Source organism: Mustela nivalis, assembly GCF_964662115.1.
Source record: "Mustela nivalis genome assembly, chromosome: 4".
Classification (NCBI taxonomy): Eukaryota; Metazoa; Chordata; class Mammalia; order Carnivora; family Mustelidae; genus Mustela; species Mustela nivalis.
The window spans coordinates 2,993,248-3,014,919 of NC_139023.1; the positions used below are offsets into that span (position 1 = coordinate 2,993,248).

General features: G+C 39.6%; 1 protein-coding gene across 1 annotated transcript in view; it reads left to right on the forward strand.

Annotated features, from left to right (window-relative positions):
- LOC309862907 (uncharacterized protein) overlaps positions 1–10,541 on the forward strand; it is a 28,936-nt gene extending 18,395 nt beyond the window's left edge. Inside the window, exons 3-5 of the mRNA XM_082727330.1 lie at positions 7,451–7,604; positions 8,769–8,922; positions 10,471–10,541. Of these exons, the coding sequence (XP_082583456.1) occupies positions 7,451–7,604; positions 8,769–8,922; positions 10,471–10,487 (325 nt within the window). The 3' untranslated portion in view covers positions 10,488–10,541. The remainder of the gene's footprint in view (positions 1–7,450; positions 7,605–8,768; positions 8,923–10,470) is intronic.
- Positions 10,542–21,672: the final 11,131 nt, after the last annotated feature.

Here is a 21,672-nt window from a genome sequence, read left to right on the forward strand (position 1 = left end):
AAAGAAATGAAATCTTGCCATTTGCGACAACATGGATGGAACTAGAGCGTATCATGCTTAGCGAAATAAGTCAAGCAGAGAAAGACAACTATCATATGATCTCCCTGATATGAGGAAGTGGTGATGGAACATGGGGGCTTAAGTGGGTAGGAGAAGAATCAATGAAACAAGATGGGATTGGGAGGGAGACAAACCATAAGTGACTCTTAATCTCACAAAACAAACTGAGGGTTGCTGGGGGGAGGGGGTTTGGGAGAAGGGGGTGAGATTATGGACATTGGGGAGGGTATGTGCTTTGGTGAGTGCTGTGAAGTGTGTAAACCTGGTAATTCACAGACCTGTACCCCTGGGGATAAAAATATATGTTTATAAAAAATAAAAAATTAAAAAAAAATAAACACTCTAACCTAAAAAAAAAATAATAATAATACAACTTGATGCCAAGAAGACATATAATCTGATTAAAATGGGTAGAGGACCTAATAGACATTTTTCCAAAGAAGATCTAGAGATGGCCAACGGACACATGAAAAAATGCTCAACATCACTAATCATCAGGGAAATGAAGATTGAAACTACAATGAGATATCATTTTACACTTGTCAGAATGGCTAAAATAAAAGGACACAAGAAATAGTAAGTGTTGGTGAGGATGTGGAGAAAAGAATCCTCATGCACTATTGGTGAGATCGCAAATTGTTGCAGTCTCATCAATTGGAAAAAGTATGGAGATTCCTCAAAAATTTAAAAATAAAATTACTATATGATTCAGTGATTCTACAACTGGGTTTTTATTCAAAGAAAATGAAAATCCTAACTTGAAAAGATATATGCACCCCTATGTTTTTTGCCATATTATCTGCAATAGCTAAGATACAGAAGCAACCCAAGTGTCCATCAAAGATGAATGGATAAAAAGAGGTCTTATGTGTGTGTGTGTGCATGAGTGCACGTACACACACACACACACTTAACAACATGGATGGACTAAGAGAGTATAATGCTAAGTGAAATAAACCAGAAAGACGAATACCTTAAGATCTCACTCAGGTGTGAAATTTAAGAAACAAAACATAAGGGAAGGGAGGGAAAAATAAAATGAGATAAAGACAGGGAGGGAGACAAACCACGAGAGACTTAAATATAGGGAACAAACTGAGGGTTGCTGGAGGGGGATGGGTCGGGGACGGAGCACTTGGGTGGTGGGCTTTCAGGAGGGCACTTGATGTAAGGAGCAGTTGGGTGTTGTAGGCAACTGATGAATCACGCATTCTACCCCTGAAACTGACATTACATTATACGTGAACTAACTGGAATTTAAATAAAATCTTGAAAATAAAAGAGAACAAAACAAATGAACAAATAAAATAAAAAGAGATGAACAAAGATAAAACTGGACTTAAACACAGAGAAGAAACCGGGTGGGGTGGGAGGTGGGGTGGGGGTGGGCGTGAAATTGAGAAAGCAGATTAAGAGGGCATTTACCTTGACAAGCACGGAGAGATGTACGGAACTGCTGGCTTATTATACTGCACGTCTGAAACTGATACAACACTTTGTTAATTATATCTGCAATAAAACCGATAATTAATAATAACATTTCTAGTGTTCTCTTCTGGGAACTCTGTGAGGTAATTTATATATATTTCTTTGTTAAATCCTCAAAAAATACATTATAGATAAATGCTTTTATTTCACTTATTTATATATGACGAGACAGGCACGGAGGAGATAAGCAACTTGCAACATTGCTCAGTTAATACCTGGCAGAATGAGGATTTGAACCCAAGCCCAGATGTACTTTTTTCTCAACCACTTTACTAAGCAGAATGGAAAAGACCTCATAATAATTTGGGGGTAAGTCTATCCCTATGTAAAGGCACCAAATTGGTCATCTTCTGGGATCTCTGACATTTTACTTACAGTTTAATCATTATAGTCTAAATAATCTGTACTCCTCCCAAGAGTTGTTATAGAGCATTATAAGGTCGAGCAGAGAATAGGAGATTCATATGGGGATAGCTATGTTAAAAATTTTCTTTTTTTAGGTCTTTTTTTTTTTCAATTTATTTTCAGAAAAACAGTATTCATTATTTTTTCACCACACCCAGTGCTCCTTGCAATCCGTGCCATGTTAAAATTTTAATAGTGGGGCCTAAATTTGTAATATTTTGGAAGTATTAATAACCATTCTCCCTTCCCCCTTCTGCGAGAATATGTAGTTATAAATGAGCGAATGGGAACTGTGATGCTGGTCAAGAGGCGGGCTCAGCCGGAGAGACCCATTATAACATAATAGAAGTACTTTCTGGAGGAAGAGATTATGTAAACACAAGAGTTTCAAAGCCTGGAGAGAGAAAAAGGCTGGATTTAGCAGGCAGGAAACAGCAGTTTGCACTGGAGGTGGTTATGGGACCACTGTAGCCTCTACTCAAGTCATCTCTCCCTGATTTTAGAGAGAAAGATGAAAGGATCTGTACTATACAAAATGGGCTGGAACAGAGTCTGAGTTCACACTTCATGGTTTAGTCTAAGGCCAGTTTGTTGAAAGAGCAATACCCCCTGGTGGAAATTGCAGAATTCTCGGAGTCCTTGAAGGAACTTGAGTCCTGTGGAGTGGTTTGCTTGTGGACTGGTTGACGACTCAGGATCCCAATGGGGAATACTCTCAGGAAAAGTGCTTCCCGGGGTCGCCAACACTCCCCTGTTCACTCAACACATATTCGCATGATCCTATTGGCAAGAGTGAGATGGAGAGATAGGCTGAGAGAGGTGAGACCAGACATCAGAGGACCAAATGGCAGGTTAAACACGGGACGATAGAGACCTTTGCTTTCGTCTTCATTATCGGTCTTTTAAAGATAAAGCATTTATCCCCAGTTTTCTGACTTCTGTTGTTTGACCAATATGTGCCTTATTTTTAAGGAATCAACTTTAGACTTGATTGGTCCTCTTTATTGGGTAGTTGTCTTTATTGTATTAATTTTTCTCTTATGTGTTTTCTTCTTTTTTTTCCTCCCCACTGTTTTCCTTAAGCTGTTCTTTTCCCCTATGGAAATGGAAAAAGGATGCTTAGATCATTGAATTTCAGTCTTGCTTTGTTTTGCATGTTCATTTAAGGTCATAATCTCACACTTAGCTGCTTTCGATGAATTTTGATAAGTAGTATTTTTACCATTACTCATTTAAAATATTTTCTGGACTTCAAGACTTGATTTCTCTTTTGGCCTTTGATTATTTAGAAATGTATTTATTATTTTTCAAATACTTGTAATTTTTTTTATGATTTGTTTTAGTTTTTTTCCTTTGTGGCCATACTTTGTATATACTTTGTACCTAATTTCAGTTTATGGCCCAGTATATGGTCACATTTTGTCAGTGTTCTGGGGACATCCAAAAGGAATGTGTGTTCAACAATTGTTGAGTGCAGTGTCTGTTGTCACATGATGGTAGTTTATGTTTGCTAATCATGTTGATGAAATCTTCTACATCTTTCCAAATCTTTTATCTGCTTATTCTATTAGTTTCTGAGAGAAGGATGTTGTAATATCCCATGACGGTTATAGATCTATTTATTTTTCTCATTTCTCTCTATTTTTTTTTCATGTTTAGAATTATTATATCATCCTGGTGAATTGAGCCTTTTGTGAAGTGCTCTCTTGAGCCCCAGTAATGCTTTTTGCCATAAAGTCTTTTTGATTTGGTATTAATAGGGCTATACGTGCTTTCTTTTGGTTAATATTTACAGCATATATCTTTTTTCATTTATCCTTTCACTTTTAATTTTTCTGTATGCTTATATTTGTTTCTCTGTGGGCAGGAAATGGTTGAGGTTTTTTTTTTTTAATTTCACTTTGAGAGTCTGTCTTCTTTGAGGACATTTAAGCCATTTGCATTTAATGCAATTACTGATATGTCTGGATTTAAATGTCTATGTACTTTTTGATCATCCCAACTCATTTACTTTTTATCTGTTTTTTGTTCCTTCTTTGGATTGATTCCATATTTTTCCCTTTTTTCTAATTTCTCTCTGTTATCTTAGTAGTCATACATTCTTTTAATTGTCATACTAGAGATTAAAGCATATATCCTTAAATTATCAAAGTAATCTAAAATAGTACTCTTTTCTTTTTTTCTGGATGATGCAAGAGCCTAAGCATGCTTTAACTCCATTTATACTCCCTCATGGTTTTTATGCTATTATTGCCAGCTATTTTGATTCTTAGTAAATATTAAAATTCATAAATCATTATCATTTTTGTTTAAATGGCTGGTGTTTATTTAGAATTACCAACCTAATTATCTTTTTTAAAAACTTATTTTCAGCACAACAGTATTCATTATTTTTGCACCACACTCAGTGCCCCATGCAATCCATGCCCTCTATAATACCTACCACCTGGTACCCCAACCTCCCACCCCCCTGCAACTTCAAACCCCTCAGATTGTTTTTCAGAGTCCATAGTCTCTCATGGTTCACCTCCCCTTCCAATTTCCCCCAATTCCCTTCTTCTCTCCATCTCCCCATGTCCTCCATGCTATTTGTTATGCTCCACAAATAAGTGAAACCATATGATAACTGACTCTCTCTGCTTGACTTATTTCACTCAGCATAATCTCTTCCGGTCCCAACCATGTTACTACAAAAGTTGGGTATTCCTCCTTTCTGATGGAGGCATAATACTCCATAGTGTATATACAAAGTCAATGTCCAGAAATCAGTGGCTTTCTTATACACTAACAATGAAAATACAGAGAGGAAATTTAGAGAATCGATTCCATTGACTATAGCACCAAGAACCATAAGATACCTGGGAATAAACCTAACCAAAGAGGTAAAGGATCTGTATTCGAAGAACTACAGAACAGTCATGAAAGAAATTCAAGAAGACACAAAAAGATGGAAGACCATTCCATGCTCTTGGATTGGACGAATAAACATTGTTAAAATGTCTATACTGCCTAGAGCAACCTATACCTTTAATGTCATTCTGATCAAAATTCCACCAATATTCTTCAAAGAGCTGGAGCAAATAATCCAAAAATTTGTATGGAATCAGAAAAGACCCTGAATTGCTAAGGAAATGTTGAAAAACGAAAATAAAACAGGGGGCATCATGCTACCTGATTTCAAGCTTTACTACAAAGCTGTGATCACCAAGACAGCATGGTACTGGCATAAAAACAGACACATAGACCAGTGGAACAGAGTAGAGAGCCCAGATATGGACCCTCAACTCTATGGTCAATTAATCTTCGACAAAACAGGAAAAAATATACAGTGGGAAAAAGATAGTCTCTTCAATAAATGGTGCTGGGAAAACTGGGCAGCTATATGTAAAAGAATAAAACTTGACCATTCTCTTACACTGTACACAAAGATAAACACAAAATGGATAAAGGACCTCAACGTGAGACAGGAATCCATCAGAATCCTAGAGGAGTACATAGGCAGCAATCTCTTCGATATCAGCCACAGCAACTTCTTTCAAGATATGTCTCCAAAGGCAAAGGAAACAAAAGCTAAAATAAACTTTTGGGACTTCATAAAAATCAAAAGCTTCTGCACAGCAAAGGAAAAAGTCAAGGAAACAAGAGGCAACCCATGGAATGGGAGAAGATATTTGCAAATGACAGTACAGACAAAACGTTGATATCCAGGGTTTATAAAGAGCTCCTCAAACTCAACACCCACAAAACAGACAACCATATCAAAAAATGGGCAGAAGACATGAACAGACAGTTCTCCAATGAAGACATACAAATGGCTATCAGACATAAGAAAAAATGTTCACCAACCTAATTATCTTTTGTTGTTGTTTTTAGTTTTTTCTTGGATCTCTGAAATTCTAAGGCCATATCTCTCCCAGCTTCAATACTTTTTAGAATTTTCTTCAATGTGGATTTGAAATAATTAAAATATTGAAAGAATTAAAATATCTCTCCTTAGTTTTTGGATGTCGTTTTCTGTCAGTGGCAAATTCCAAGTTGCAGTTATTTTCTTTAAATTATTCCGTGGTCTCTGGATTCCATCATTTCTATTCATCCTTCCCAAATCTCTTTTCCTTGCCTTCCTGGTTCTCCAGTTATACCTATGTTAGATTTTTCTTCTATGAATCTTTTTTTTTTCTTTTTTTAGAGAGAGAGAGAGAGAAAGAGAGTGAGAGGGTGCTTGGGTGGCTCAGTGGGTTAAGCCTCTGCCTTCGGTTCAGGTCATGATCCCAGGGTCCTGGGATCGAGCCCCACATTGGGCTCTCTGCTCGGCAGGGAGCCTGCTTCCTCCTCTCTCTCTCTCTACTCTCTCTCTCTCTGTGCCTACTTGTAATCTCTCTCTGTTAAATAAATAAAATCTTAAAAAAAAAGAAAGAAAGAAAGAAAGAAAGAAAGAGAGTGAGAGCGAGAGCAAGAGGAGGGGCAAAGGGAGAAAGAGAATCTCAGGCAGACTCCCCGTCATGACCTGAGCTGAAATCAAGAATCCATCACTTAACTGACTGGTCCACCCAGGAGCCCCTCTTCATTGAGTCTTTTATGCCTTTAACATATTTTTTCATACTTTTGTCTCTCTATGAATCTTTTCCTCTGACTCACCTTCAAGTTCATTAATGATCTCTTTACCTTCTCTTAAACTTTTACATGAAGTTCCTGATTTTGGTTATTGCATTTTTCTTTTCTAAAATGTGCTTTATCTTGTTCTATGTCAAAATTGTTTTACTTCCTTTAACATATCAAGCATAGTTATTTTGAAGTTACTATTGACATCCCTGTGGCTCTCTGTTTATTTTTCTTGGTTTTGATCAGATTGATTTTTTGTCTTCTCTTATTCCTCTTTATTTTTTAAAGATGTTATTTATTTAAAGACTGCATGGGTTGGGGGCAGGGGCAAGAAGGAGAGGGAGAAAGAGAGTTTCACTCTCTCTCAGCATGGAGCCTGAGGTGGGGCTGGCCTCATGACTCCAAGATCATGACCTGAGTCAAAATCGAGAATTGCAGGCTTCCCTGACTGAACCGCCCAGGTGCCCCTCCTCTTACTCCTCTTGAATTTGGATTGCATGTCTGAAATTGCATGTGTAACATTGTGGAGATAACTTCCACAATGGGAAGAGAGATTTTACATTAGCTTCTTGGATATTTATTCCAGTTAAAGATTATTTGAAGGTTGACAACTAAAGGCCTATTTTCCCTTCCGCTATTACTCACATTTTTCTAGTATTCTGAAAACAGAGCCTCCGTTCTTTCCCTGTCACCTGTCCCAAATCTTTAATGGCTAGCCATTGTCTAGAGTTTATAACTTCAAATTATAGGGTTGGTATTCATAATTCTCTTAAATATGTTCTTTACTGACCTTTCTAATCTTATCTTCTGTTATTCCTCAAAATGTACTTTCATTTTGTGAATATGACTTGTCTCGTGCTCTAGGGATATACTCGCGCACTTTCTCTTTCTGTGCCAGCGTTCTCCTGCCTGGAAAGGCGCTCTTCTTCCAGATCTTCATCCTCTGCACCTGGAAGGCCGACTCCAGATTTCCTCGTGTTTGTGAAGTCACTTTGTACAATCCAGTGCGAGCATCCCTGGCCCCCTGCAGATTATCCCTCACCTTTTACTTGGTGAGCGTAATGTGTTGGCTACAGTGCTGCTGCTGCAAGTGACTTAGGTTCCCAGCTAGGTGTAGGATGAATTCCTTATAGCAGGCACTTTGACTCTCTCACTTAATTATTTCTGCAGCATCTAAAATTTTTATGTGTAATGATTATGAATATAATAGTTATTTGTACAATACAAATGTAGTGTAAGCCTCCATGGTTTTTCTCATATCTGATAAGGCTCTTTGGTTCTGAGTGCGTATAATATATTGAGTCAACATTTTTTCAGATTCAAGGGAGGTGAGAATTCTTTCTAAAAGGGTTCTCATGGACCCCGAGAGATAAAATAAATTGTTCAATTACAGTGATTCTTTAATCAAAACAAAAGCATTGGGCATAAATATATGATATGTATACACACACACACTATGATAGTGTATATATTATGTGTGTGTATATATATATGCAATATTTTATACAGTATTATATGCTATATATTACAAGATGCATATATTCTTCAAATCTGCAAATGTTCAAAAAACCTGTCATCAGACTTTGAGGAGTTAAGTCTACAGATTCAGTGACAAGCACTTGCTTCCTCGTTCCTATAGTACCAAACGTCACACATTCTCAATCCTTTATAAAAAGCCATATTGATTGCATGCCTTCAAAATAGTATTCTGGAATTCCAGGTTTTCAGAATTCCAGAAATTCGTCTAATTTTAGTAGCTAGAATAATAAATAACGCTAATAGCGGGTACTCTGGTGCTTTCTTACCCATCTCTTTGCCGCATCTCGTATTAGCAGCTGCTACATGTGTGCTGTGAGCATATTAATACCCTCCCGGTAGCTGTCCGTCCAGAGTCCACCGGCCCTGTGTCCTGAGCAGACAGCTTTGTGAGTGTTCTGGACATAGGCAGGAGCTTCTAGGGGTGGGGGGGACCTGAGCCCCTGTCGACTAGACCGTGAACTTGGTTATAGAGCTTTATACTGGCTTTGCTCCTCCCCAGGTCACCCCCTCTTCCCTCATTCCTGCTTCCAGAAGTTATTTTCCATATAAACTACCTCAGTCTGAGTCCTTGTCTGATGTTCTGTTTTAGGAAATCCAGATTAAGACCGTCAGATAGTTTTTGTTTTTGTTTTTTTTAATGCGTGTAAGCACAGACAACAACTATCCCCATTTAACAGGTGTTTACTGAGGCCTGCAGCTTCCAGGCACCACTCAAGTTTCTGCTGGAGATAAAGCATGAAGAAAACGAAAGGTCTCCATTCATCAAGCTTCATCGCAGTGCAAATCGCAATCAAGTCTCAAGTTCTGCCATAGTGAGTGAATCTGGATCAGGTCTGTAAAGGAGCACAATTGGAGAGAAAGATTGGAGAAGAAGTTAGAAAGATGCAGAGCCTGAGGTGGGGGAGCTGGAGTTGGTTCCTCCTACAGAGAGAAGCCACCAGAGGCCTGGAGGGAGAGTAACATATTTACGGTTTATTAAAAGTTGGGGCACCTGAGTGGCTCAGTCAGTTAAGTGTTTGCCTTCGACTCAGGATCCTGGGATTCTGGGATCCAGCACATTGGGGGTCCCTGCTCCGCGGGGAGTCTGCTTCTCCCTCTCCCTCTGCAGCTGCCCCTGCTTGTGCGCTCTCGAACTCTCTCTCTCTGTCAAATAAATAAACAAAATCTTTAAAAATAAAACAAAACAATCTGTTAATCTGTCACTATTTTTTATAAGGTTCAAACCTAGTTAATAAACAGATGCTTAATAAAGAGTTATTGATCTGTGTACAACTTGAAGTTGGAGTCCAGATTCTATTGCTTTCTTTGAACATGGAATCTAACTTCTCTGTACTTATTTCTACATATATAAATAAGGTTAATAAAAATACTGACCTCATAGGATTCTTGCGCAATACAAATAAAGGACTATAAGTGAAAAGCACATTTTAAATTATAAAGCAGACATCAGTATCAGTTGTGGGGTTTCAAGTGCAAAAGAATATTAAAGTTAGGTTAGTAAGTGTGTGCGTCAGACAAGTTCAAGGACCATGTGGAGGGTTCTATGACTCCTGAATCAGTCATATTTTTCTTTTCTCCTTCCAACTACCATACAGTTGGGTTGAAGCACCTCAATGGTCAAGCTACTTGTTAATTTTGACATCTGATACAGCGTTCTCAGTTTGCTGTGGCTTATAGTCCACGCCTAATCTGAAAGGTGCTGAGGTGTTTTTTTTTGTTGTTGTTGACAATGACATTGTAAGTGTAAACACAAGAAAAGCAAGAAAACTGCCCTTTTAAGAAGAACCATATAATGGTATTCTTCTCATTTGTAGACCATGGTGGAAAAGCCAGAGCCTCCCTGATGTTAAACAGCATGGCTCTGTCACTCTGCATGTTTTCTTTCTTTTCCCCCTGCATGCTCACAAATGCCAAATGACAAAAGAAAACAGTATCCATGTGAGCCATTGTCCTCGGAACTATTAGGCAAGCAAATGAGTGTTTCATAGACTTAACGTGACAATGAATTACACGTCCAAAACAGGTTGTGTGTGTGGCTTAGCAAAACAAAATTAAGAGTCATTCTAGGGAAGGACATTGCCACAGCTTTGGCATAATTAGGAATCATCATAATCAAATACAGGAAATTGGCACATCTGCTTTTCAGGCTGTTGATCCAACTGTGAGGCTGCCTGTGCTCACTGGCACGGGCGGTTCTGATGCATCTCGATGTGTTCTGCAAAGCTGTCTTTGCATAAATATTTACATAATTTTCTCCAAACGCCACTATAAGCAGTTGTTTTTTATCACTTTTTCTCCCTTGGGTTATTATTTCTTCCCATCCCTACTCCTGGTGAAGGAGTGATCACTTGTTATTCTGAGGATTTCTCTTTCTTCAAGAAAATCGTGGAACCTGAGAGTTTTAGAAAATGACGCTGAGATGGGCGCAGTACGTTTCCTTGGGCACATTTTCTGGAAATACGCAAAACGAAAAGCTAGACGCAGCCCACCTGTGAAGAGTGCAAAGGAGAGCAGCACGAGATAAGTTGGAGGGAGAATCCAGCAGGGGTTTGAGGTTGATGAAGAACTCAAAGCCAGAGTAGCTGAAGTGGGACAGCTGGCCTCGGACCAGCGATCACCCTTCCCCCACTCATTGTTATTAAAGGTTTGAAAAGCCTCCTACCGAAGTACTAGAAATGCTTGTAGAGGAGTTCCTTCTCCTTCTGCCACTCACTTCTGACAGTTTCCTCTTCCTAAAAATGGGCGAAAGGATCTCTTTTGTCTTTCCTGGTTTTGATGTTCTGTTTTACATTTTTGAAACTACATGTATTTTTATACATATTTTATATTTTTAAAAAATTCAATTTAAAAAAACTACCATCTTGTCTATTTTTCAAGCATTGTTTTGCTTTCCAAAGTACATACGTCTTCTAATTGTATTATTGTAAGTTTTATTAATAACATCTAAACTGCAACAAATAAAATATTTGATAATATTCTAAGTACTTGTATGTATTCTTCAATGTGGTAGGCCTATTTGTTCTATGTTAACATGAGCCCTTCGCCTTTGATGCAGACTTTGGCAGACATATCCCAAGGATGTTTACATTTGGTGGTGATGTGGATACATTTTCATAACCAAATGCTTGGAGGATTTACAATGGAGAATGATATGTTCATTTTTCCTTCCAAAAGCGTTAGGAAGAAGCTGCTTTTCAACAATTTGGAACCAAGAAAAGAGAAGAGATTCTAACTAGAAACAGGCAAGAAATCTCCCTTAATCATATCTCCCCCCCGATTTACATTAATATGCAGATTATGAAGTATTCTCAGTTTTCAGTTGTATGACTAGTTTTGTGTCAATTGAATGAGTGGGGTGTGTGTGTAAGGTGCTTATTTTTAACTTTTTGGTGAGCTTTACGTAGTTTGATTCCAGAGCATAAATCATTTATTGTCAATAAATTCTTCTGTTATATTATACCATATTGAATCACAAGAATCTCTTCAGTAATATTAAAAAGGCCTTTTCCCCTTCTTAGTCTTCCATCCTTAGTGTTTTTTTCATTTGTTTGTTTGCTTTTTGTTTTTGAGAAGGAGAGAGCGTGTGCCCTGGTGGGATGCGGGGAGGGGCAGCGAGAGAGGGGTGGAGAGTCTTAAGCAGGCTCAGGTTGGAGCCCATCGTGGGGCTCTATCTCAGGACCCTGATACCAGGACCTGAGCCCAAATCAGGAGTCGGGTGCTCAACTGACTGAGCCCCCAGGCATCCCGTTAGCGTATTGCTTTTTGTCTTCGTGCTATTTCTTCATGAACCCCAGGTAACTGTTGTAGCACCAAAAAATCAAAGTTAAGTAAAGGCTGAGAAGTGGGCTGTTTGAAGGCGTTGTGCTGAGGATCTAGTTTTGCTTTCTTTCAGTCTCTGCTCCTGGTATCTGTCTGACCCTTCCCACTCCCGATGCCAGACTTCTCCCTTCGCTTTTCCACATGAAGGGGTGAAGCCTCCTGTCAGTAGCCACTGGGGGCTTTCATTTTGCCTGCAGACACCTCGGGAGTGTTAGGTCCTCAGAATCATCCTATGAGTCGGAGTCCAAGTTAGGAATAAAGACATGTGTCCAGAGTTTGGTCCATGGCTGTCCTGTACTGACAACCCATTCAGTCCTTTATAATTTTAGGGTTTATCCGGACTGTTTCTGTCTGATGCACTTGTGTACCTATGGATATTTTTAAAACCCTAAAAACCCTTGCATACCGATGGTGGTGGTGGTGCCATATCTGTATCTGTACAAACCATTCTTGTCCATCTAGTAATGAAATGTTGAAAGTTTCAAACTTTGGGGCACCTGGGTGGCTCAGTGAGTTCGGCATCTGACTGCTGATTTCAGCTCAGGTCTGGATCTCAGAGTAGTGCGTTTGGCCCTCACATGAGACTCCGTGCTGAGAGTGGAGCCTACTTAAAAGAAAAAAATTTCAAACTTTATCTTTCTTTATAAGTCTGAGAACTCTAGATTTTACCTCTTTTTTTTTTTTTTCTTTTGGCCGGGTCCTGGGAGTAAACACCTATGTTATGTCTTTAACTGGTCTTGGTTTGTGATTTGATTTATAAGCTGAGGAATTGTCAGCAACTTCTTTGATCCTATCTATAGCTCACAATCAGCTGGCAATTTTATATTTTTTCTGCTTGCATTTATCTAGGGCAAGACTTTTTTTAACTCCACATATGTCTTAGCATATTTGCATTTTATAATATAGTTATTATCATCCCTGTCTCTACTTAAAGTTAGTCTGAAAATATGTAATACGTACTTCAGAATTTGAGAGACAGCGTTATGTGGTGAAAAGAGCTCTTTGCCAGGAATTTAGTGTTTCTGTCCTGGAGCTGCAGTTTCTCATCTGTAAGTGAGGAAATTGGCCTGGAGAAAATGTTAGTACACATTTATTGAGCAACTACCATGTGCCAGCAACTGTCGTAGGTGCTATTGAGAAAAAGAGACAAACCCTCAGAGCTTATGATATTGTCAGAAGAAAAGTCAGTTCATAATCAATTACAATAAATGATAAAAAGTCTCTATTAGGAAATTCACAGAATGCTAAGGCTGGATTTATTTTTCTCCAGACAGAGTCAGGAAAAATTTCTTAGGGTAAACTCCGTTTAAGATGAGAACAGAGTAACAAGTGGCAGTAAGACAAAGGGAAGTGGCGTACTCTTAAAGACAGAAGTCTCCATATGGTATAAAAATACTATTATTGGGTCCTTTCCGCTGCATTTGTATAATAGTTGAGAAAATAAGATTACCTACTTTTTAGAAATATGCAACTTTGGGCTTGATCTCTAAAGATAGGTCCTTACTTATTTTTAATTTCCTATTATATTTTTCTTCTTCAAGAGCACCCTCTGGGCCTGCTAATTCAGAAAAAAAAAAAAAAAGTTTGTAATTTGAGCTACATGATTGACATAAAAAAATGTCCAGGCTGGAAAGAGCCCACGGCGCACTCAGTCTGACCCTCCTCTTTTGCACGACTCTTTAAGACAACATTCAAGCGCCGTGTCTCCTAGTCCCTCATGGCGGGTCGGCAGTTGAGCCGGCACTGAGCGTAGTTTCTCGTTCCTGGCTCAGGGATGTTTCATCTCCCTCAGGTTGTCTTTTTGTAACAAGAGGATAAATAAATATATATTTCCTTAGTATTTTATATCCAAGTACCAGGAGGAGAAAATTATAAAAAGGAATAGAGGCAGAAATGGAATGGGATGGTTTTTTGATTTATTTGTTTTGCTTTGTGTTTGGCTCCCCGGTTGGTGTTTTCCTCTCTGTGGTAGTGATGCACGTGTTCCTAAAGTTAAAAAAAAAAAAAAAAAAGCACCCATTCACTCTTGTTTTCTTCATGTTATATTTTGGTGTTAATTATATATCTGAACTCGTATTTTAATTGAGAAATAAGTATTGCTTTCACTTAGAAAAGCTAATATTAATTTGAATTTCTCTTTTTCTTAATGACATCTAATTTTTTGATAATATCATTTGAGTTAGTGATTTCTTTATTTGTATGCCAATTTGGTTGACCAAACAAGATAGGGTTTAGAGTTCAAATTCTGGCACAATTCTCAGTTCGTTCTGGACTCGGTATTTGTAAGTTGTGCGACTTTAGGCAAATAAGGTAGCTGTTCTCCATCGTCCTATTTCTTTATCTGTAAAACGGAGATGAGATTGTGATGGGGATTTAATGAGAAAGTTTATGTAAAACATTTAGCCCAAGCCCAGAAAAAGATTCACTATATGTCAGTTGTTGTTATTATTGCTATGATTTATAAAAAGACATGTTTTCAGTAAAAATATGGTTGGAGGTGTTCTCCAGAAACACTGCTCACAGGAGGATTCGTCAAAGCCAATTTAAAAAATCTTACATTTGTGGAATGGACCGAACTAGTTTTGATATTGATGTTACCACTGCTGTTGCTGGAAACCAGATTTAGTGTACGGGTCTTGGCTGCCAGATGAATGAAGTGGAGAGCCAGTTCTGTGCAAGTGGGCCCCACACGATTCCTGGGAGGGTCCGGAATGTGAGGAAGGCGCAATGTGTGTTGCTGTTGCTCATTTCTCTTCCTGCCAGAAGTGACATCGTCCACATAGCTTGGCTCAGGCTGGTCATCCCACCCTGCTGCAGCAGGACAACTGCGAGACAGAAACAAACCGCCTGGGCCAGGCAAAGTAACCCCCTGGGAAATATGGGAAGGGTTACAGATCACTCCTGGAAAGACAGAGAATACAAGGAAGAAGTTTGGGCAAAAATGTGAGAAAACTAAAATTGAAGTAGATCAACCGCATGGGATTCCAATTGGAAAAGGTGCGATGATACATTTGAGATATGAATCAGGCTTTTCTCGGCATTTTCCGTTCCTACTGTCCTTTCCCCTAAGCTCATCCTCGCCCCTTCCGTCTTTGTGGACTGGACCGGTGGACACATGCCCCGCAGACAGGCAATGCTGAGAACCAGATTTACCTGTCCTTTCTCTAATCCTTCCACATATATGCACGTCTTGGTGCTGAAGAAGGCCCTCTGGTGGTAGACGTGCCCTGGAAAAAAGGGACTTGAGGGACTTTCTACTCCAGTAGAAATTTAGTAGCTAGAACTAAGGGAATAATACGAACTTCTTGAACATCTAAGTTTGAAGAGGAGGTTCAAATGTGAGGCGTATATACATTTTTTAAAAAAGATTTGTTTACTTTGGGAGAGAGAAAGAGAGAGCATGTGGACGCATGTGCACGTGTGCAAGCAGTGGGAGGGGCAAAAGGAGAGGGAGAGGGAGAACCTAAACAGGCTCATGCCCAGCACAGAGCCTGACCTGGGGCTCCATCTCAGGACCCCGAGGTCATGACTTGAGCTGCAATCGAGAGTTGGATGCTTAACTGACTGAGCCACCCAGGTGTCCCTGAAGCACATATAAATTATGTGTGTGTGTATATATATATATATATTCTCCTCTTAAATTTCCAGTGTCCATCCAAAGTAGACCGTAGGTAAACTATCTTTAAAAGGATTCATATTCTCATAATAATATTAATATTATTTTGTTGTCTACTCCGATGTCTGTCCTCCTGGTCCCGAGACTGCTTGATTGCCATAATTTCAAGCCGGAAGATGATCCCTTCAACTCCGGGAGAGTCATGTATGTTGACTACCTTGGACTCAGCTGTCTTTGCCTTCCATAACTCCTACAGCCCCAGCTGACCAACACTGACCCATAGGTAGAGACATCTTACCCCCTATCCTGCAGGAAGCACTTATAGAAGATGAGAACTTCCACCCTCGGCAACCTTAAAGATTTAAGGGTCAAAATTGTTCGTGGGGAAAAGGATGAGAACAAACACAAAAGAGATGCTGCTAAGATTCAGTGTCCTTCCACCTTGCGCCCCCTGATAAATTCCTGAGACACGCAGAGTGTGATCTTCCTTGAGGAATTCGTGGCTACCTTAATGTTGATATTTCATTAAAGACTAAAAACAGCTTTATCTTGGCAATAGCTAGCCCTCCTACATTTTGGAGCTCTTGCTTTCAACTTGCATAATTCCTTAGAAACTGATGTAATCCCTAAACCCCCATGAACTGAGAAATTAATAATCAGTCACTCTTCACAATCCCGGGGTGGCTCTTTCTGCCCATGGGTCCTGTCCCAATGCTATAATAAAGAATCTTTTGCACTGGGAAAAAAAAAAATAAAAAGTTTCATACCCTTGCAGCACTTGTGGACGAGGAAGTACGAGGGAGTTTCTCGGGAGGATTTTACTGCTCTTCCCTATGATCGTGAATCATAATCGATTCCTGCTGTACTGAACTAAACCTCCGTCGTGGTCGTTGGGGTGTCGGCCTTCGTGGTCATCCGTTCAGCAAATATCAACTGAGCAGCCATTGTAGGTCAGGCAGCACGCTTAGCACTGGGCATCCACTGACAAGAAGCAGATACGATCTCCAAGGAGACCTTCTAGGCAAGTAGAGGAGCTAAAATTCTCTGTGAAATAGTAGTGACAGATCTTAGATCTCAGAAGTAATTTTCACACAAGGTTATTCAACTGTTGACTTAAGTGGAATGGGTAATCTGAAATTTCCTCTCTCAACCAACATCCCCTTTCTCTAAATAGCGCTGGAGAGGGCCAGGATCCTGGGAACACTGTGGGCAAGTGTGTTCTCATTGGTTGATCTGGCTTGCTAATTTGGAGTGTAAGACTTCACCTCTCAATCAGTCACTTAACATTCCGGTACATTTTTGGAACAACAGATAATTTTGGAAGCTGCCAAGCAGATGGATGAATGGTAACTGACTTAGCAGATCTAAGAAAGCTGAAACCTAAGCCTACCAATAAACTAATTAAAACCGCTGAACCCTGGAAAGGCTCCCAAATTGAAGCCACCAGGTGCTTCCGAAGGTGGGAATGCAGGGCAGAGCTGAAAGCAGGACGTGGGTTGACAGCATTATAGGGAGGAGCTGCCGGTGCCTATTTATTCCCACTTTTTCCAAGCAGAAGCCTGAAGGTTAACGGGTTGAATTCAGGCATGTTTCCGTTTGGAGGTACAGCGGACAGTTAAATGCGGATATGCTGGGAAGATACCATAACAAAAATGGGGAAAATGTGAACGTCTATATTCTCAAAAACGAGACCTCAGAAACCTTTTCCATGGGGTTCCTAATGCCCAGAATATTGAAGGCTCAATTTATAGTCCTTAGTCAAGAGACTGTAGGATTTTTCTGTGGAAAAACATAGCTCATGAGAAAAACCCTACAGATCTTGTTAGGAATGCAGCTTTATGGAATGGAAAATGGGGAGACGAAATATTTGCATGTGAGGCAGTGGTGCGGGGAGTTAAATCCCATCTTTCATAGCAGGTAGTCGCTAGTGGAGAATCGGGATGTATCACAAGAAGCGTGTTATTGAAGATAGAGCGGTAATACCAGAAAACAGTGCTGACATATTTGAAATGGATTTGTCAATTTTCTTCCTTCCATCAGGAGCTGGGAGTTAGGTAGGTAAAAGAGAAATGTTTTCCTCTAAAAAAAAAATATATATATATATATATATATATATATATATATATATATATATATATATTTATAAAGACAATCAGTAGAACACCATGTAGTCAAATATCTTGATTCAAGTTTTAGCTCCCCTGCCTATGATCTCTGTGACCTTGGTCATGTTGTTTACATTTTCTGAACTTTAGTTCTCTCCTTGGTAAATGGAAAAACAGGAATAAGCAGAAAGGAAGCAGTTGATAAGTAATACCTACATTTTAGGGTTGTTTTGAATATTAAATGAGATAGTATATTTAAATACTTAGTGTAGTACACAATAAAGCTTAACTAATGCTGTTATGACAATACTTTGTGAGTGAAGTGACTGAAGAAAAAGTAACCTCTGAGTAAGGAAAGGAAAGGAAAAAATATTTGGCTCTGAGTAAGCACACACACACACACACACACACACACACAGGAGTGTGTAAAAAGAGGGGGAGGTGAGTGAAGCGTGGAACAAGGTTAAAAGAAAGAGTATCAATTCTATGAAGAAAGATGAGAGAGAAATTCTCTAAATAATCTTTTGCTGTCCCACTGTAACCCTTTTGTGGAACTAGGGGGCATATAACAAATCCAGAGTATTTACAGAGTCCTTGCAATGTGGACGGCACTATTTTCAACTACAAAGTACATCGTTGCTGTATTTCATAAAAGTGCTTTCACTTATGTCTTTTCGCTTCATTTTCATAATTGTCCTGTAAAAGAGGTAGGATAGCAAGTCACGGTTGGTTTATTAGGGGGTAAGAAATGAGGAAGAGTGGTAAAAAGAAAAGGAAACTGTACAAGTTGCCCAGATATTAGCATAGCTATGGAAGCAAGATAGAGGTAATAATTTTGCTGCAGCTCCCTATTTTTATAACTCAGAGTGACAGTGTGTTTATTAATTTTCAGTGAGAAGTACAGTCGCCAAATGAACTAAAGTACTGGTATCACCTGGTTTGTACATTCTCTCTCATGTTTAAAAAAAAAAAACCACAACACATTTCCATGGAAATGCAAATGAGTTGATAGAAATGCAATCAGAACAGATACGGGACATTTTAAATGGCTGATATCGGCAGATTATGACACGTGATGTCCCCCAACACACCCTAAGGGTATATTTGCCAAGTAACCAGCGTGTCCCTGTCAGCTGGCCGAGTCACCTTCATCTCTGGGTGGTGCAGAAAGTACACCGACAGAACCGTGTTCCCTGACTCCATGCAGGCCATCTGGTGACACTGATTCTTCAGCTCCGTCGGTGCAGTTGGTTGGGGTACAGCCTTCCCTTACATCGAGTCACATTCCAGGCATGCCTTCTTGATGAGTATTATGTATTTTAAATGACAGTTGGAAAACTCAGTTCTGCAAGGATTGAAAATGAGTAATATACCCATATGGTTTTCTCATAGTCTTCTAAGTACATTAAAAGAAAGCCCAACAATTAACTAGAATGAACTTGAGTTCATTTTGGTAAGAATGAAGCTAAAGATGATTAATCTATTGGATCAAACAAATATGGCAGGAGAAGCGTAGGTGCTGATGTCAGAGTGTAGAATGCAGTCTGGGATATTCTTTGTAATGCATGTGTATTTAAGATACTATCTAACTCTTTGAATCACCACCCTTATGTTGGAAGCTTTGTTTGTCTTAGCTAGTGAAATGTCACTTCAACAAAACCAAAAGAATTTTAAAAATTACCCACATGCTTAGAAAGCAGAAAATAGCAAAATGTGGGAAAAAAGTCATCTTTGCAAGGAAAGGTCGGCAGAAACATATGGATCCCAAGTGAAATTAAAATAAGGTTTCTGTACAGACTAGATACTGTGGCAGATAACGATGCCACAGGCCAGACAGAAGGTTCCCAAGGCCCCAGGCTGCTTTCTTACTTCTGCTCGGCTGAAGACTTTATCCAACATTATTTTGGTGATAACACTTGTTATACATCCTCTGGATCTTCAGATGCTAAATCATCCCGTATTAGACTTCATCCAGGAAACCTAAAGGCCAACCATATTTCATCATTTCTTAAGTTTCAGTGATTATAAAACAGCCATCTGTACATGTCTGGAAGCATATTTTTATTTGGGTTATTATTTGATAATGTACAGACAATCCAATCTCCAAGCCTCCCTAATGTGTCTATTTAAAAAAAGTACATAGGAAATTTTTAAGTGGCTATTTTTTTATATTTATATTCTATTTAGTTGAAATGTACAGAAGACTTTTTGCTCCATATTAAATAGGAAACGAATAAGTAATTACATAGAATGACAAAGAATATCTTCTTGGAAAATGATTTGACTGTATTATCTCATCGATTTTTTTAATTAAGCAAAGTGCCCATGTGCTTGGATTTGGAGATCATATATAAGCATCCTATAGAGAAGGCTCTTCTGGGACTTTCCACCTAAACATACTCCTTTACTTTTCTTTAATGTTAATCATTACCTATCAATATCTATTAGATGCTTTTTATTACCAATCAGATTCAAAATAGGAAGAGAGTGAAACTTTAGATGCCATGAAAGTAGTTTTGCAATTCAGGCTTAGTCAAGGATCCCTCGCCTTAACTACAGATCTCGGAGCTTACACCATCAGAAACACTTGACCCTAAGCTGCCTGTAGCAGGTGCCTGGCTGCTGACATTAGATGCTTACTCTTTGAGATGGAGGCAGATATGCAAGTAGCTTTGGCCAATTTGGAGATGAGGTAGAATGGTAATACATATTTGTTAGTGATCCAAATATCAGTGTGAATTTAAACAATCAGATTGTTTTCTTCTAGAAGGAAAGCTGGAAGAGCTTGTTTGTCTAGAGCAAGGATGGCAGGAGGCGAGGCCAAGAGCAGCCGCGATGGCGCGTGGTGGGCATGGGAAGCGGGACGGAGGTCCGTGGAGAACTGGAGAGTGCTGCTTGGGGTTATTCGATACCAATCAGGTTCCCAGCAGGAAACAGAAAATATTCAAACTGGATAATCCAAAGGAGAGATAGTTTATAAAGGACGGGGAATGACTAGGTCAGGAAGGAGAAGATTCCAGAAGCAGAGACCTGTGCAGAGAGAGCCACCTGTAGAAGTTGTGCCCTTCGGTGGGGAGACCCTGCAGAGCAAGGGCCAAGGCACAGTGGAAAGCAAACTGCATGTGGTGTCCATCAAACGTCCTGAACTTGGGCGCCTGCTAGTCAGCTCAGGTCATGATCCCGGGGTCCTGGGATGGAGCCCTGCGTCGGGCCCCCTGCTCAGTGAGGAGCCTGCTTCTCCCTCTCCCTCCGTCACTCCTCCTACCCCCCCTCCCCGGCCACTTGGGCTCTCTCTCTCTCAAATAAATACATAAAATCTTAAAAGGGGGGGGGGGGAGACAGGCACCGAAGTCTCCGCTCTGTGATGTACAATAGCTAAGCCTGGATTTTGGTGCCTCCGTTTTCTCGTTCAGGAAAGATGATCTTTTCCAGAAAATGATTGTGAGGGTCAGATTGTGTAATTTGTATAAAAGCTACAAATGCCAAGCCTGACAGAGAAGGAGGGTTGAAAGAAATGAATGTTTCATCCCAAGAGGATGCAAAACGTGAAGGCACAGGAAAGAAGAAAGGAAGACCTTCTCTGTCTGAGGCAAGTCCGAAGGCTAATACACGGGGAGTGACCAGTCTACATGCATGTGCTCGCGGACACGGATCAGACAGACGTGGTAAGTATGCGACCACTACGGCAGCAACGCTGGGGTCAGAGGACAGAGAGGGAAGAGGACGTTACCTCCTCTTCCCCCCCAAATCCAGAACTTCCCGGAAGCATTAGGATCAAGAATATTCAGCACCTGTTTTGCTAGTGGAAGTCTGACTAAGGAGAGAGACAGTAATACAGATACAATCACAGGGTTCATCCCCTCGCGTACTGGAAATGGAATAGCCTGTAGCTTTTAGCAAAGCCGTGATTGCAAATATTTTGTCATATTTCTTCAAAAATTTATTTCATATTCACATATACATTTTTAGTCTGCACAGGACACTTAAAAACACTATTTTCCCCTCCTTTTCCCCTGTGGAACCAGCTTTCAGTTTAAATCC